At 42.8% G+C, this 17,123-nt stretch overlaps 1 protein-coding gene across 6 annotated transcripts in view; it reads right to left on the bottom strand.

The window, feature by feature from the left end:
• Positions 1-17,123, bottom strand: part of PTPN13 (protein tyrosine phosphatase non-receptor type 13) — a 181,437-nt gene that overhangs the window by 89,474 nt on the left and 74,840 nt on the right. For all 6 annotated transcript variants that reach the window (XM_038769158.1, XM_038769157.1, XM_038769156.1 and 3 more), the window contains one exon: positions 16,820-16,913. In XM_038769158.1, the coding sequence (XP_038625086.1) occupies positions 16,820-16,913 (94 nt within the window). The remainder of the gene's footprint in view (positions 1-16,819; positions 16,914-17,123) is intronic.

The raw sequence follows: 17,123 nt of genomic DNA, 5'->3' as shown, positions 1-17,123 counted from the left end.
AACATAGTTACATAAATGTTTTCTGTCTAAATTGGATGTTTTTTGACATCCAACGTGGTTGAATATTATACAGTTTACTTTTTCAGCAGGTAGGACAAATATTTTGGAAATGATTGGTTTTTTCACTGAACCAGACTATTTCAATTTTCTATCAACAATGAAGTCAAAATATTAATTCCTTTGAGGGCACGGAAGGCCTGGGAGAACTGAGAATCAGTCTCAAACTTTTTTCTAGCAATAGCCTGCAAATGCAATGCGCAAAATATATCTAGAAATTCACTATTTTGGAAAGATATTCATGCAACACAACATAAAATTTCAAAACACACACTCGGTACATTACCAGAAGGCTATAAGAGGTAGATTACTAAACTTTAGGGTGTCCTTTCTATCTTTATTCCAGTCCAATCCTGATAAAATAATACCTGTTCCTAGAGTAAATAAACTCTCTACAGCCAATTTCATCCAAATGCTAGGGAAGAAGCATGGCCTAGTGGATAGAACATGGATCTGGGAGACAGAAGGACCTGGATTCTAATCCTGGCTCCATCACTTGTCTGCTGTGTGACCCTGGACAAGTCACTTCACTTCTCTTTGTCTCACCTCATATTTAAAAGAGGGATTAAGACTGTGAGCCCCATGTGGGACAGGGACTGTGTCCAACCCAACTTGCTGGTAACCACCCCAGCATTTAGTACAGTGCCAGGCACACAATAAGCACTTAGCAAATACCACAATTAATTTTATGATTACTGCACCCCTGTGGTTCCAGCCCTGGGCCAGATTTAGACAGGGAGCCATGATGGGGCCCCAACAGGACAAGTGCAGTGCTATTCTGTGCTCACAATCCTGTCTGGGTCATCCAATCAACCTGGACCAGGGAGCCGATCTAATCCCAGCTACTCTACTTGTCTGCTATGTGACCTTGGGCAAGTCACTTCACTTTTCTGGGCCTCAGTTACCTAATCTGGAAGATGGGGATTAAGATTGTGAGCTCCATGTAGGACAGGGACTGTGTCCAACCTGATTGATGCTTACTGCAGTGCCTGGAACACAGTAAGCACTTAACAAATACCATTAAAAAAAGAGATTTGCATCACTCTTGAATGGCTGAGAACCACTCGTTTTGGTCCAGACTCCTCCGAGGAGCCCAGAACTCTTCTCCTGAAACCTCAGTGCCTATTACAAGAAAGTGATCAAAATAATGAGGTGTAACTGTTTTCACTGGCACTGCCATGTGAGTTCCTTTCTCCCTATCTGGTTACATTACTTCTTCCAGACCACCAGAATCAATCAGTTAATATAGTAAGGGCTCTGGTGGTCTGACAGGATGAGTAATTTATTTCCTTCCCATTAGAAGGTGCAGGCCCAATTTTTATTCTGAGGTTAATGGATAAAAAGTTATTCATTCCTGGCCATAATATGAGGGCATTTGAAGTTCAATTACTTGAACATTCTCTTAGTAGATCAGAACAGGAAAGAGTTATTTATTAATCTTTAAATAAATTTATGCATGCTCCCTAGCTCGTATCCCCCAGTGCCTAGGACAATTTTCAGTCAGACATCTTTGGAAGTTTCATTCACTGCACCTGAGAAAATCTGGATTTTTACACCATGTTAATAATAATAATAATGACATTTATTAAGTGCTTACTATGTGCAAAGCACTGTTCTAAGCGCTGGGGAGGTTACAAGGTGATCGGGTTGTCCCACGGGGGGCTCACAGTCTTAATCCCCATTTTACAGATGAGGTAACTGAGGCACAGAGAAGTTAAGTGACTTGCCCAAAGTCTCACAGCTGACAAGTGGCAGAGCCGGGATTTGAACCCATGACCTCTGACTCCAAAGCCTGTGCTCTTTCCACTGAGCCACGCTGCTTCTTCATTGTGGAAATAATAATAACAGAATAATCATAGAATAGTAATAATAATAATCATAGATTATTTTGACTTTCACCCACATGAGTGGTTTTTAAATTCCAATGTCTACTCCTTGCAAGGAAACACTACTTTAAATATAAATGCTTGGCATACAATAGATGTGTACAACTTTTTAACTATTTTGTTCCAACTGAATAAGATTGCCACTTGAGGTGAGAAAGAAGGCCAGATTTGCCTGGTTTGGGATGTGGAAAACAGCATGGCATTATGGATAGAGCAATGGGTCTGGGAGTCAGAAGGTTGTGGGTTCTAATTCCGGGTCTGCCACTTGTCTGCCAGGTGACCTTGGGCAAAGAACTTCACTTCTCTGTGCCTCAGTTCCTTAATCTGTAAAATGGGGATTAAGCTCTCTTCCTCCCTTCAAAGCCCTACTGAGAGCTCACCTCCTCCAGGAGGCCTTCCCTGACTGAGCCCCCTCCTTCTTCTCCCCCTCCTCCCCATCGCCTTACCTCCTTCCTCTCCCCGCAGCACCTATATATGTATATATATTTGTACATATTTATTACTCTATTTATTTTACTTGTACATATTTATTCTATTTATTTTATTTTGTTAATATGTTTTGTTGTCTGTCTCCCCTTTCTAGACTGTGAACCCGCTGTTGGGTAGGGACGGTCTCTATATGTTGCCAACTTGTACTTCCCAAGCGCTTAGTACAGTGCTCTGCACACAGTAAGCGCTCAATAAATACGATTGATTGATTGAGTAGAAGATGCCGTATCTGATCTCAGGCGTGACCTCTAATAACAAGAAGGAACTCCAAATGGCACAGACCCTTTACACTCATTCCTGTCCAGACTGACCACATCGCTCTCCCAAGCACTTAGTTCAGTACTCTGCACATAGTAAGCACTCGGTAAATACAACTGATGGACTGATTTTGGTTCTCACCCAAATGGGGATAAAGAAGGTGGAAGAAAGGAATTAGTTTAGCCCAGTGGCTGCAAAAGCACTGCTGTTTTGTCTGCAAGTCCTCTTTAAGATAAGCAGCCTCAAGATCAGTCACCTTGGTGATAAGTGCATATCTTATCACAAAACTCAAGGGCATCAGCTGATGTCTCAGTGGGAAAAGATCTCTAGGAGCCCAAGGTTGCGGGAGGAGACTGTCCAAGGTCACAGCCGGAGATTGCGGGAGGAATGGGAAAGCTGGGGGGCTGCAGCCTTTCCTCTTTAGAGTTTTCCCTCATGTCCCTGAGTGGAGAGTGGTGCTTGTGGCGAGCCGAAGAGGAGGCTTGTTCACCTTACTCCTCGTTCCACACAGTGGACAAGAGGCAGAGCTGGGATTAGAATCCAGGTCCTCTGACTCCCGGGCTGGTAAACTAGGCCATGCTGCTTCTCTGATTGTACAGAACCATCCCGGCCTACAAAAAAATCAGCCGTTTTAAGGACTACCATTCTGAATCAGATCAAAGGTTCCTCTAAGCCTAATAATCAGTCCATCAATCAATCATTTGTATTTATCAACTGTTTACTGTGTGCAGAGCACTGTGTACTAAGTGCCTGGGAGAGTACAATGCAACCGAGGTGGTAGACATTATTATTAATAATAATAATGGCATTTATTAAGCGCTTACTATGTGCAAAGCACTGTTCTAAGCGCTGGGGAGGTTACAAGGTGATCAGGTTGTCCCACATGGAGCTCTGTCTTCATCCCCATTTTACAGATGAGGCAACTGAGGCCCAGAGAAGTTAAGTGACTTGCCCAAAGTCACACAGCTGACAAGTGGTAGAACCAGATTTGAACCCATGACCTCTGACTCCAAAGCCCAGGCTCTTTCCACTGAGCCATGCTGCTTCATGAGAAGCCTACAGTCCAGAGGGGGAGACATACATTAAAATAAATTACAGATAGGTACATAAAGGTTGTGAAGCAGAGAAAGGTAGGGTGAATACAGGGTACAAATCCAAGTGCAAGTGTGAGGGAGAAGGAAGAGGAAAGGGAAATGAGGGCTTAGTCAGTCAAGGTCTCTTGGAGGAGATGTGATTTTAATATGGCTCAGAAGGTGGTGAAAGTGATCGTCTGTTGGATCGTCTGTTGGGAGGAAGGAGTTCAGGCCAGAGGGAGGACGTGGGCAAGGGGTGGGTGACGAGATAGACGAAATCGAGGAACTGGACCTGGGGAGCGTTCTGACAGTGCCCGATCCTCGCAAAAGCGACACCAGAGACTGCCTGCAGGATCAATGGGGCTGTTGCCCTTTGAACTCCCTCTCAGGTTTAAGGGTGTCTATTGTTGACTGTGCCCTCTAAATAATACAATATAGATTCACCATTCATTAACTGATGTAAACCAACCCAGCAAACTCCTGGCCTGGGGGCCCTGTATGGGGCCTGTAGGGTTCTTCTCTGACTGGCAAAGCTGGGGGAAGAGAAACACTCCTGTGCCCTGCTGATGAGGCTGAGTCCGGCTGAACTCTGGGCTGAGGGGTGGGCACTGCCCTTGTCTCTCTGTAGGACTTCCAGCAACCCAACTCCCCCACCGCCCCAGTGCTGAAATTTTGAGGGGAGCCACATCTCCAAGGGCTAGAGGCCCAGGGCCAGGAGTAGCTTTCACTAGCCCTGCTGTCGTAGCTGTCTGAGGGGAAAATCATCTGGGTAAGTGGGTGTATGTGACAGGATACGTGTACAAGAGAGGAAAGAGAGGCATATGTGCACGTCTCTCCTCGTAGCTGCCTCTTTCTCTCCCCTTCCATAGCCACCTTTCTCTTCCTCCTCAAAGCTGCCCCCTCTCCCTCCTTCTTCCCAGTCACCTCTCTCCTCCACCCCATAGCTGCCTCTTTCTCTCCCTTCTTCTTCCCGTAGTCACTTCTCTCTCCCCCACAGCTGCCTGCCTCTCTCTCTCTCTCCCCACGAAATTGGCTATTTCTCTCCCCTCATAACCACCTGTCTTTCTCCTCCCCCTCTAACTGCCTGTCTCTTTCTCCCCATAGCCACCTCTTTCCCTCCTCATAGCCACCTCTCCCTCCCTCCCTGTAGTGGCCTGTTTCTCTCCCCCTCCCAGGAACCTCTTGTCTCTTCCCTCCCTTCTTAAAGCAGCCCATCTCTCCCTCTCCCTGCCCCCGTAGCCTCCATCCCTCTCCCCTGTAGCAGCCTATCTCTGTCTCCTTCTCCGCACAGCCATCTGCCTGTCTCCTTCCCCCAAAAGCTGCCTTTCTCCTTCCCTGTAGCCATCATTCTCTGTCTCTCTCATCGGCCTTTTTCTTCCTTAGATTGTCATATGGCTCCCCAGTCCACTGTACAGTGCTTTGCTAGCAGTAGGCTAGAAAAACCAACATTGTGCCAGCAAGAAAACAAGGGAGTTCTATTCACCCACCTCTTTTTGTCTCAGTTAATAAAAACGTAATAGTCTTCCTGATAATTTGTTAATAATTCATAGCTTCTTAAAAATATGGTCCTCATACAAATGAACAAGAGCATATGGAGTTGAGCTACAGGATTGAGTGCAACTTGCCTCATCTAGCCCCTTCTTAAATCTACTGCAATTTTTCCGACTGCATCACTTCCTCTGGTAACAGATGTCTGTTGTCCACACTGAGAAAAAATGTTTCCTTTGACTGGTTTGAAGCTACTACCTTCAGGCTTGTGAGGGCCACCTAACTGCTGTAAAGGGAGGTGATGGAGCATAATTCTGTAGACTGTAAGCTCCTTTTGGGAAGGGATTGCGTCTACCAATTCTGTTGCATTGTACTTGCCCCAATAGTTAGTAGAGTGCACTGCACACAGTAAACACTCAATAAATACCAACGATGGTTGGGTCTTATCCACATCTTTTGTGATTTTGAAGATGTCAATCATTCTCACATCATCTTCTTCTTTCTCAGATGTGGAGCACTAATCTTTTTGGTCTATTTGGAAATGGATCCCTCTTCATCACCACCAATAGCATTTACTGAGTGCCACTGTTCAGAAGCACTATGGCCTAGAGGAAAGATTACGGGCCTGGGAGTCAGAGGTGCTGGGTTCTAATCCTGGCTCTGCCAACTGCCAGCTGTGTGACCTTGGGCAAGTTACTTAACTTCTCTGTGCTTCAGTTTCTTCACCGGTAAAACAGGGGTTGAATGCCCGCTTTCCCTCCCACTTTGAGCTTTAATTCTATTTGTTCTGGTGACTTTGACACCTGTCTACATGTTTTGTTTTGTTGTCTGTCTCCCCCTTCTAGACTGTGAGCCTGTTGTTGGGTAGGGACCGTCTCTATATGTTGCCAATTTGTACTTCCCAAGCGCTTAGTACAGTGCTCTGCACACAGTAAGCACTCAATAAATATGACAATGAATTGTGAGCCCCTTGTGAGACAGGGAGTGTGTCAAACTTGATTATCTTATGTCTTCTTCAGTGGTTATTTCAGAGGTTGGTACAAAGTGCTTAAATATTATTATTATTATTACTATTGTTACCATTATTAAAAACACATTCCCTACTCCTTTCCTGACCATTTTAGTTGTCTTTCTCTGTACCTCTTGGGGTTAGCATAACACTTCCCATAACTTATAGCTCCCAGGCTGGATTTCAAAACCCTGCCACCCAAGGCACCAGGATAAGGTCCCATGGGGCACTGCCTGGCTTGCATTTTGAAAGCTGCTAACATTTCCTATGGGCTGATGAGACTTTTGGAACCTCTGCAAAGTTGTTTTTTTGATGGTATTTAAGCGCTCTCTATGAGCCAGGCACTATACTGAGCATTGGGGTAGACACAAGCTGATCAACTTGGACACAGTCCATGTCCCAAATGGGGCTCACAGTCTTAATCCCCATTCTACAGATGAGGCAACTGAGGCACAGAGAAATTAAGGGACTTGCCCAAGGTAACACAGCAGACAAGTGGCAGAGCTGGCATTAGAACCCAGGTCCTTCTGATTTCTAGACCTGTGCTCTAGTAAGTAGGCAACACTGCTTCTCAGTTCTAGTCAAACCAACCAAATAAAAGGAAAACAATAGTACAGAATAATAAAATGGTAATTCTTAACTGCCTACTATGTGCTCAAAATCCTCCCATGATCCCATGGCTCCCTCCAGTTATTGCCTCATCTCCCTCCTACCATTCCTCTCCAAAATCCTTGAGCGAGTTGTCTCCACCCACTTTCACCAGTTCCTCTTCTCCAATTCTCTCCTTGACCCCCTCCAATCTGGCTTCCGTCCCCTTCATTCCACAGAAACTGCCCTCTTCAAGGTCACCAATGATCTCCTTCTTGCCAAATCCAATGACCTCTACTCCATCCTAATCCTCCTCGATCTCTCAGCTGCCTTCAACACTGTCGACCACCCCCTTTTCCTGGAAACATTATCCATCTCTGGCTTCACTACACTGTCCTCTCCTGCTTCTCCTCCTAGCTCTCTGACTGCTCATTCTCAGTCTCTTTCACATGCTCCTCTTCTGCCTCCCACCTCTTACTGTGGGAGTCCCTCAAAGTTCAGTTCTGGGTTCCCTTCTTTTCTCCATCTACACCCACTTCCTTGGAGAACTCAATTGTTCCCTTGGCTTCAACTACCATTTCTATGTGGATGATTCACAAATCTACATTTCCAGCCTTGATCTCTCTCCATCTCTGCAATCTCACATTTCCTCCTGCCATCGGAACATCTCTACTTAGATGTCTCACCAACACCTCATACTTAACATACCCAAAAAATAACTCATCTTCCCACCTAAACCCTGTCCTCCCTCTGACTTTCCATTATTGTAGACAGCACCTCCATCCTACCTGTCTCACAAGGCCATAAACCTGGCATTATCCTCAATTCATCTCTCTCATTCAGCCCAAATATTCAATCTGTCACCAAATCCTATTGGTTCAACCTCCACAAACACCCTCCCGCTTCACATCTGACAGACAATCACTCTCTCCACCTTCAAGGCTTTATTAAAAGTACATCTCCGCCAAGAAGCCTTCCCTGACTAAGCCCTCATTTCCTCTTTTCCCAATCCATCTGTGTCACTCTTGCCCTTGGATTTGCATCTCCTCCTGTAGGCTTACAAACACTCAGGTACATAACTGTAATTTATTTATATTAACATCTGTCATGCCTTCTAGACTGCAAGCTCTTTGTGGGCAGGGATCGTGTCTACGAACCCTGTTATGATGTAATCTCCCAAGCACTAAGTACAATGCTCTGCACATGGTAAGTGTTCAATAAATACCATTGATTGAGGGATTGCCAAACACTGTACTCCAAATAATTCACTCTGCAACACAGACCAAGATGGTATGTTACACCAATGAATTCTTACCCCAAACCTCAGGGTTGGGTTGTTTTAAGGGGGCTAAATCTAAGAATAACCTCAATTTTTCACTAAATGAAGCACCTAAAACAGAATTGATACCAAGAGCCTTTTTAATCTACCAATGTAGTATGCGAGGATCCAATTTAGGTAACCCATTTTGAAAATCAGGTTCACTGCTGTTTCAGTGAACTGAGACCATACAACTTCGAGCTCTTCGAAATATGCAGTAAAAATCCAAGAGTTTTATTTTTTTCCTTTATGTTTCTCCTTATATAGTTTATCACAAGCATATTATATCATTATTTTCTTCTGTATATAACTGGACATTAAAAAGGTCTATTGAAAAGAAATAAGACTGAGTCCAGAGAATCGCTCTGATCAGTACTCTGTTTTAGTAGACCAAAAAACACAGAAAAATCATTGTTCCAAAACAATACACAGTACTGGGTAATTGTAAGTGGAAGAGAGTTCTTGTGGGAAGTAGATTGCCAGTCCTCTGGGAATGATCTGTACCCAGAAATGAGATAACAGAAGGCCAGATGTGGGCTGATGGCTTCTGGCTTAAAAGCAGCTCTATTTTAAGAACTCCTAAACAAAATTAAACCAGGGAAGTTTTTCTAAAACAGAGTGCTCTTTATGGAGTACTGCAAGTGATGTAAAATATCATACACTAGGTGGGGGAAAATGAGCCTTTGAAGGACTACATAAAACACAAAGAACTTAAAACCCTACTGTCCAGAAAACATTTAATTTTGTTCCAGGGCAGCTGCCCTAAAGAGTTTGGGAACTGTAATCTAGTCTGACTAAACAAGTATTGTGTCAGTATTACCATCTCTCCTCCTTCCCTTCCCGGGTTGCACCAACACCACTTTCATTCTCCTCTTTACCAGTTTTCTGGTTCATTCGATTTGTTCTCTCCACACCACTGCCAAATTCGACATCTCTTTAAACATTATTTCAGATTCACACAGTGCTTTCTGGTTCCCCCATCAATGACCAAGAAACGTGATTTTTTTTTCCAAATATGCCCAAACCTGAAGGATAGCCATAATTACCTGACCAAAGGCTAAGCTTCTGCATTAAGCTTGGCAGCAAATGATTGATTTCTCTTTGCTCTGTAAAGCCATTTAATCAGGATTAGGTTACAAAGTGAAGGTAAGGAGAATACTAATTGTGAGACAGGTGCCCAGAAATGAGATATGGAAAGAAACGCTTTAAAGGACTCCTGTAGTAGTGAAAAGGGAACTTAGTAATTTCATGAATTCAGTCACAAAACCCTATCTCAATGGCAAAATTACACTGCATCTTTCCTTTCAGAATTGGCCCTTCCCACCCACGCCACCCCACCTCCTTGAATACAGTGTAGAAGAAGACATTTTCCATTAGTTTATTAGGCCCAAGCCCAGGTTTTTGAATACTGTCATTACTGCAGTAGTTGAAAACCCCTTCTGCACCAGTAAAGCGGGGTTTACTAGTTTTACTGTACCTTTCTGACAGAGCTGAAGAATGACCTAGCAAGCATATTGTACGTTTAGAACACACAGTATTTTGTCAATGCTAACTGGGTGAAGAGACTTCATTTCAGATGCATTTTTTTGAGCCAGATCACTGCTCCTTAGCTAGCTGATTTCAATATCATCAACCTACAATTAAGTTTGGACAAAGAGCAATAAATGACATTGAATGTTACTGATTGATTCTGGTCACGGCTGCCACTTGGATTTTCGTCTTGACCCTCCCCAAGGAAGTTGCCTGGCACCAGTTCTAGCTAATTTAAAAGCTATTCAAATAAAACCTTAGTGGGCAATAAAAAGGTTAATATGTACTACTTCATCCCATCAGGGTTCTCAGTCCCTTGTTTTAATGACCACTGAAGTTCCTTAAACTTTAATTAAGCAACATGGCTTGGTCGAAAGAGCAGGACCTCAGGAGACCTGGATTCTGATCCTCGCTCTGCCACTTGCCTGTTGTGTGACCTTGGGCAAGTCAATTCACTTCTCTGTGCCTCAGTTCCCTTAACTGCAAAATGGGGATTCAATAGCTGTTCTCCATCCTACTTAAAGACTGCTTACCCCATTTGGGACCTGATTATCTTAGATCTACCCGGGATTTAGTAACTGCTTAATGAATACCACAATTATTAGCATTATTATTAATTTAAAGAAGATGTGCATTTATAAATTCACCAAAGTTCTTGTTTGTCCTGTGATCTTTCCAATTACTGGCAAATGCTCTAAAATTACAATGTGTCAGATGCAGAGGTTTTCTTCTTCAATGATGTGGTTCTCAGACACAAGGAGGGAATGAGATGGAGGCTCAACCTACTAATTTTCTCAATGACGATGTCATTCTAATCACCAGTTGGCTTTCGCATAGTGCATCTACCCAGAGGAACTACAGGCTCCAACATTTGATTTTAAATTGTACAAAGTCTTTAAATAAAGCCTGGGGGAGCAGTGTGGCCTACTGGAAAGAGCATGGGCCTGGGAGTCAAAGGACCTGGGTTCTAATCCCGCCTCTGCCAAGTGTTTGTTGTGTGACCTTGGGCAAGTCACTTCATTTCTCTGTGCCTCAGTGTCCTCAACAGTAAAATGGGGATTCAATACCTGTTCGCCCTCCTACTTAGATTGTGAGCCTCATGAAGGGCAGGGACTATGTCTGACCTAATTAACTGGTACCTAGCCCAGTGCTTAGAACAGTGTTTGACACATGTTGTGCACGCAACGAATAACACGAAAATTAAAAAAAAAAGCCAGAGATATGAAGCTCTTGTTGAAAGTAGATATCAAAACAGTCTTGAAAATAAGAAGCCAAAACTAAGTAGGTGACAGTTATTGTAACAATGGAAGGTGAGATTTCTTCCTTATAAAGTCCTCCCACAAGTTACCTTAGCACTGCTCTACATTCTGAAGGCTCTTATGATGCATATCACTGAAAAAGGCATGGAGGTCAATTATAAAAGGAAAAATAAAAACATGCCCCCTTTCCTCAAGAAGTATACTATGTAGGTTTGTCACATGGCATGGGAGAACCAGGTAAAGGAGAGGCTTGAAGCCCAAGATCACAGGTGAAAGGGTTATGGGTTTTGGGTTTTTCTTTGGTGACAGGGAGGGAATGAGTTCAGATTGTAGCTTGAGAAAAATAATCCATGCTGCTGTAGCCTGGTGAAAAGACAACATGCCTGAGAGTCAGGGGACCTAGATTTTAATGCTGGCCCTTGCCTGCTGTGTGACATTGGGCAAGGCAATAAACTTATTGGTGCCTCAGTTTCCTCATGAGTAAAAAGGGGATGAAATATCTATTCTCCCTCCCCCCTTAGACTGTGAATCCCATATGTGACAGGAACCATGCCTGACTAGGTTATTCTGTATTTCTTCATTTATATTAATGTCTGTCGCCCCCTCTAGACTGTAAGCTCACTATGGGCAGGGAATGTGTCTGCTTATTTTTACATTGTACTCTCCCAAGCGCTTAGGTACAGTGTATTTACTGAGCATTTACTGTATTTACCTGTATATATGTACATATGTTTGTACATATTTATTACTCTATTTATTTAATTTGTACATATCTATTCTATTTATTTTATTTTGTTAGTATGTTTGGTTTTGTTCTCTGTCTCCCCCTTTTAGACTGTGAGCCCACTGTTGGGTAGGGACTGTCTCTATATGTTGCCAACTTGTACTTCCCAAGCACTTAGTACAGTGCTCTGCACACAGTAAGTGCTCAATAAATACAACTGAATGAATGAATTTACCACAGCGCTTAAAACAGTGCTTGGCAGATAGTAAACATTTAAAAGTATTGTTATTATTATTGTTATTACCGTGCACTTCTGATTCCCAGAGCAATGCTCTTTCCATTGGACCAACACTACAGCAATTTGATAATTGCTCAGTTTGCAATATTCGGGTTGCTGAAAATAGTCAGTTCTTCCATAATGCAAGTTTCCACTATGTTTTTTACATAAAATTCCGTTAAACAAAATTGGAATTCTGACAATGCTTGTCTATTGGGAGAACATGATGAGGTGCTGGAAAATATAGTTGTTTGCATGGTCACAGCTTAGCTCAAGGCATTTGTATTATAACATGGGTTTTCAGTGGCATGAGGCTCTTCAACAATGGAAATCCAGCATTCTCAGAGAACTATTACTTTTCAAATGCCAACTTCTGACAGATTTACTTTTACATTCACACAATTCAAGCATTTTTAGAAAATACTTCAGAATGAACGCTGGTCAGAACTGATTTGTCATTTATTCTTTTTATGTTCTTTAAGTCCAATGCCATTTTTAACCTGGGAAATATACTAAGGAATCTCATATGTTTCTTTAAGAGATATAAACCGGGGATGGAGTCTCCTGTCAGTAATGAGAGATGAGCCTTGGCCCTGAGCCATCGGGACAAGAACCTCGTCCAGAGGAAGTCATTCGAGTGCTACTGGTTTATGCAGTACCCCTTACACACTCTTGTTCCTGCCAGTGCATTCATTTATTCATTTGAACGTATTTATTGCACACTTAACGTGCGCACAGCACTGTACTAAGTGCTTGGGAAAGTACAATACAACAATAAACAGCCATATTCCCTGTCCACAACGAGCTTACAGTCTAGAGGGGGTTATGTTATGTTAACCCCCTCTAGAAAGTTATGTTTCTGCTGGGGCAGCAGACAAGCAGAAGGGCAGGGATGCAGCACATTGCCAAAGGCATATGCCATCTTTGCCCTCTTTAGCCAAGGTACAGTAGAACTGGGACAGGAACCCAGGACATGGTCTTTTCACTGGACCATGGCAGGGCTATTATAAGGTATGCAGCACTATAGATTTTTTACAAGAAGAAAAATGTGAAGCAGCATGGCCTAGAGGATAGAGCACGGGCCTGGGATTCAGAAGGACCTGAGTTCTAATCCTGGCTCTGCCACTCATCTGCCTTGTGACTGTGGGCAAGTCATTTTTCTTCCCTGTGTCTCAGTTACTTATTTGCAAAATGAGGAGTAAGACGGTGAGCCTTATGTAGGACAGGGACTGTGTCCAACCTGATTAAATTGTATCTACCCCAGTGCTTAGGACAGTGCCTGGCCACTTAACAAATATCATAAAAAAAAAAGGAGGCGATATCAGAAGAGGTTCAGAGTGAGAGCATCAAATCCTCAAATTTAGAAATGATGTCAGTCTCTTTCTTAAATTCTCAAAATAAGCATCTAATTCCTCTCCAAAGAAAGAGAACAACCTCCTCTGATAGAAGCATTCTGAACTCCTCACACAATCAGAGTCCCTGATGCCGGACTGCTAATAGCCTACTATTATCTGCAGAATGGGAAGACACATGGCCCAATGGACAGATCTTGGGCCTAGGAGTCAGAGACCTGGGTTCTAATTCTGGTTTCACCATGTACCTGCTATGTGACCCTGGGAAAGTCACTTCACTTCTCTGTGTCAATTCCCTCCCCTGCAAAATTTGGAGTCAATACCTGTTCTCCCTCCTGCACAGATTTTCAACCCCATGTGGGAACTATTTATCTAGTATCTACCCCTGCTCTTCTTACAGTGCTTGGCACAAAGTAAGCAGTTAACACCACAATTATTATACTGTTAATACCGCAACTTTAGCCTTTTGATTTTATGAAGTATATTCCAATATTATAAAGTCACTTTACAGGTCCAGATCATTAGCAGCCTTTATATTTTAAATAGACTCAATTGGGCACTGCAAAATGTTTGGAATATAACATTTTCATTATGTTCCTATTTAGACTTCAATGGATTTGAAATTGACCGTGTGGCTTCTAAGGAAATCCAGAAGAGATATTAAATTGAAATACACCAGCAAAATCTAAAGGGATGACTTGTAAAAATAAGCAGACCCTCTCTATTCACCAACTTATGCAACAAAAGAGATTCTGGATATATTTGAAAATGCAGGTTTACACAGCTTTTCATCCTCAAAAATTTCCATATTTTTATAAGGTCTATAAATACCTCAATTCACCTGTTGACAAGTAAGGAAGCCACTGTTCATTTTCAATCCATATTTGCTGAATTGTGTCAACCTTGTCCAGAACAAAGACGTAACACAGTCCAGAACTCTGAGGCTTACGTTCTAAGAACATTCACTTCTATGGCTAATTTTTTAGTCTCTCCCATGGGGGTGCACATTCAGTGAGAAAGAACTTCAGGATAATGATTATAATAAAAATCACTACAGATGATCTTCTGCAATAGCAAACTCCCATCACAAAATTTGTTCTTCTCCCTGAACTCACCCCAGATTCACCCGCTAGGCAGTAATGCTGGTTTTTTCACTATGGGCATGGAACGTGTCTGCCAACTCCGTTACCTTGACATCTTCCAGACTTTTAGAACAGTGCTCTGCACACAGTAAGTGCTCAATAAATACTATGGATTGAATTGGGCACATTAACATGTAGCAATCAATTTATAATCAGCAACTTAAATTGCTGCAAATAGACACAGGAGGAGTAAATATACATGCAAGACAGAATTTAGCAGTATTTCAGATAAACTGCACCCATGCAAATAGTGCAGTGTTCCTGTTAAATGACTTTTCACACCCAGAAAAGTCAACAGGTAACTGAACTGTAGTGGAAACTGCATTTCATATGAGCCAGGCCCACCCTGATCCTTATCTAAGTGTTTACTAATATTTGTCTTCTATCAATTTCAAATGAATTGCGCTCAAGGAGAAAGGCATTTTCTTTTATTCTTTTCATATTTACTTTGAAAAACATGATAAACAAACCAATGGTGAGATTGCAGTGTAAAAAAGAAATAAATAAAGAAAGAAAAATATGGCCAAGGAAAACAATTGGCTCTAAAAAGCCTGGCTGGACACCCGGTCTTCGGTTAGCGGCTCCAAGGCCTATGATTAGTTGGGGTCCAGGCTGAATAACCCTTTCTCCGTTGCCTGTAGAGTGAAGTACACTCGGTGTTCTGCGGTACACTGAGAACATCACAGGGACAAGCACACAGAGTAAGATGGGGAGGAATGATTTTCACGTGACTTATAATTATGGTACTCGTTAAATGCTTACTATGTGCCAAGCACTGTTCTAAGCACTGGGGAAGATACAAGTTAGGTTAGACACAGCCCCTTTCCCACAGAGGGCTCATGCTCTTAATCTCCATTTTAAAGATGAGGTAACTGAGGCCCAGAGAAGTGAAGTGACTTACTCAAGATCACCCATCAGACATGTGGCAAAGCGGGGATTAGAACCCATGAACTTCTCACTCCCAAGCCACTATTCTATACACTAAGCCATATTGCTTCGCCAACGGTATTTGTTTAAGCGCTTACTATGTATCAGTTTATCAATCAATGGTATTAAGTGCTTACTGTGTGCAGAGCATTGTACTAAGCACTTAAAAGAGGAAAATCTAACATCATTAGGAAGTTGGTAGATACATTCCCTGCCAACAATGAACTTACAGTCTAGAGACTGCGTCTGGGGTGTCAAAGACACCCTAGAAGTGAGCTATTCTTCTTGGAGAGTGGAGAGTTGCAGCAACAAGTAACCCTCCCTGCCCCCAAAAAAGGTTTCTATATGCTTCAAAGCCTGTGTCTAGACTCTAAACTTGTTTTGTGGGCAGGGAACATGTCTACTAACTCTGTTGTATTGTCCTCTCCCAAGCATTTAGTAATTGCTCAATAAACACCACTGATGATGATGATACAGAGTTAGGCATTATCTTATCACCTGCAACTGCTCTGCTGGGTTTTTTTTTTTCATTAAATTCTTAGAGTTCCCATTCTCTAGCCTCTCTTTCTGCCATAATGATTGGACTTTAGACTATATCATGGAATCACCAACTCTCTAGTTGATCACTTCTCCCTTGAGTCTTTCTCCTAGCTACATGAAAAGGAGGGCAGGGGTGGGGGGGGGGAGGGGGGGTTGGTAGTGCCAACCCAAAAGGCTGATAACCTCCCTAGCATCAATATTTCCACCAGTGATTTCATTTCCATTAACATTTTTTCTCTAGCCTTGAGAGGTCTGCATTAGGTTCCCCTCCTCCCAGGCAGATTTCCAAGTCATTTTCCATGTGTGGTAGTGGTAGCAGTAGAAGCAGTAAGAGTATCTATTAAATAATGCAGACTACTTTGGAAATATAAACCAGAAGAGTGACACATTCCCTCCCTACCTGGAGCTTATACACTAATAGGGGAGAGAGGCTTACAATATTTACAAATAGAGTAATAAGTTAATTGTACAGTTGAGTAACACGTGCAGAGCACTGCTTAGGATGGATATAAATAAGGACCTCAGAGCTACAGTGGTTTGTCAGAGCTAGAGCTGGTGATTTGCTGCATGAGTCAAGGTGCTGGGAATTAATCAGGAAAAGCTTTTTGGAGGAGGTAGGATTTTGGGGAGGCAATGACCACGGAGAGCACGGTGGTCAGTCAGATTTGGGGTGGACAGAAAGGGTGAGAGCGGGGTACAGTTAGGTGGTTCATTTGAGAAAAGCGAGCTATGGAGTATTATGTGAAAAAAGCATATTTAAGTTGGTTGAGGGCCTTGAAAATGAATACTAGGTGTGCGAATTGAGTGTGTTGCACCAGATTTTGGTTATTATGGGGCTCTCTTTTGAGCAAAGCCGAAAATGAAGTGAGTTTAAAACTGTGACACAAGTATAACACTCTTACCTGTTGGGAGTCCCTTTCCTCTCAATCGGTCCCGAATGGCTTGACTTCGATCAGGTTGCAGTTTCTGCTCACGGCTGCTGGAGAGCTGGTCCTCCTGTACCCAGGCAAGGCAGAAACCAATGACTACTTGAACTAGCAGTCTTTATGCTAAGAGGACAGAACCAGTTTGGGCAAAATGGCAGAGTGAGACAACCCTCTGAAGTGATCAGAATCTCTTCCCTACAGGGGGCAAGATATGTGCAATTGGCTCTGGCACATTTGTGTTCAGCTCATTCTAGACATCATTAACTTGTTTTAAAAAAAT

This window comes from Tachyglossus aculeatus, chromosome X5 (genome assembly GCF_015852505.1).
Source record: "Tachyglossus aculeatus isolate mTacAcu1 chromosome X5, mTacAcu1.pri, whole genome shotgun sequence".
In the NCBI taxonomy this organism is placed as follows: domain Eukaryota; kingdom Metazoa; phylum Chordata; class Mammalia; order Monotremata; family Tachyglossidae; genus Tachyglossus; species Tachyglossus aculeatus.
Note: the sequence above shows the minus strand (reverse complement) of the source record. Positions and strands in the feature narration are given on the sequence as shown.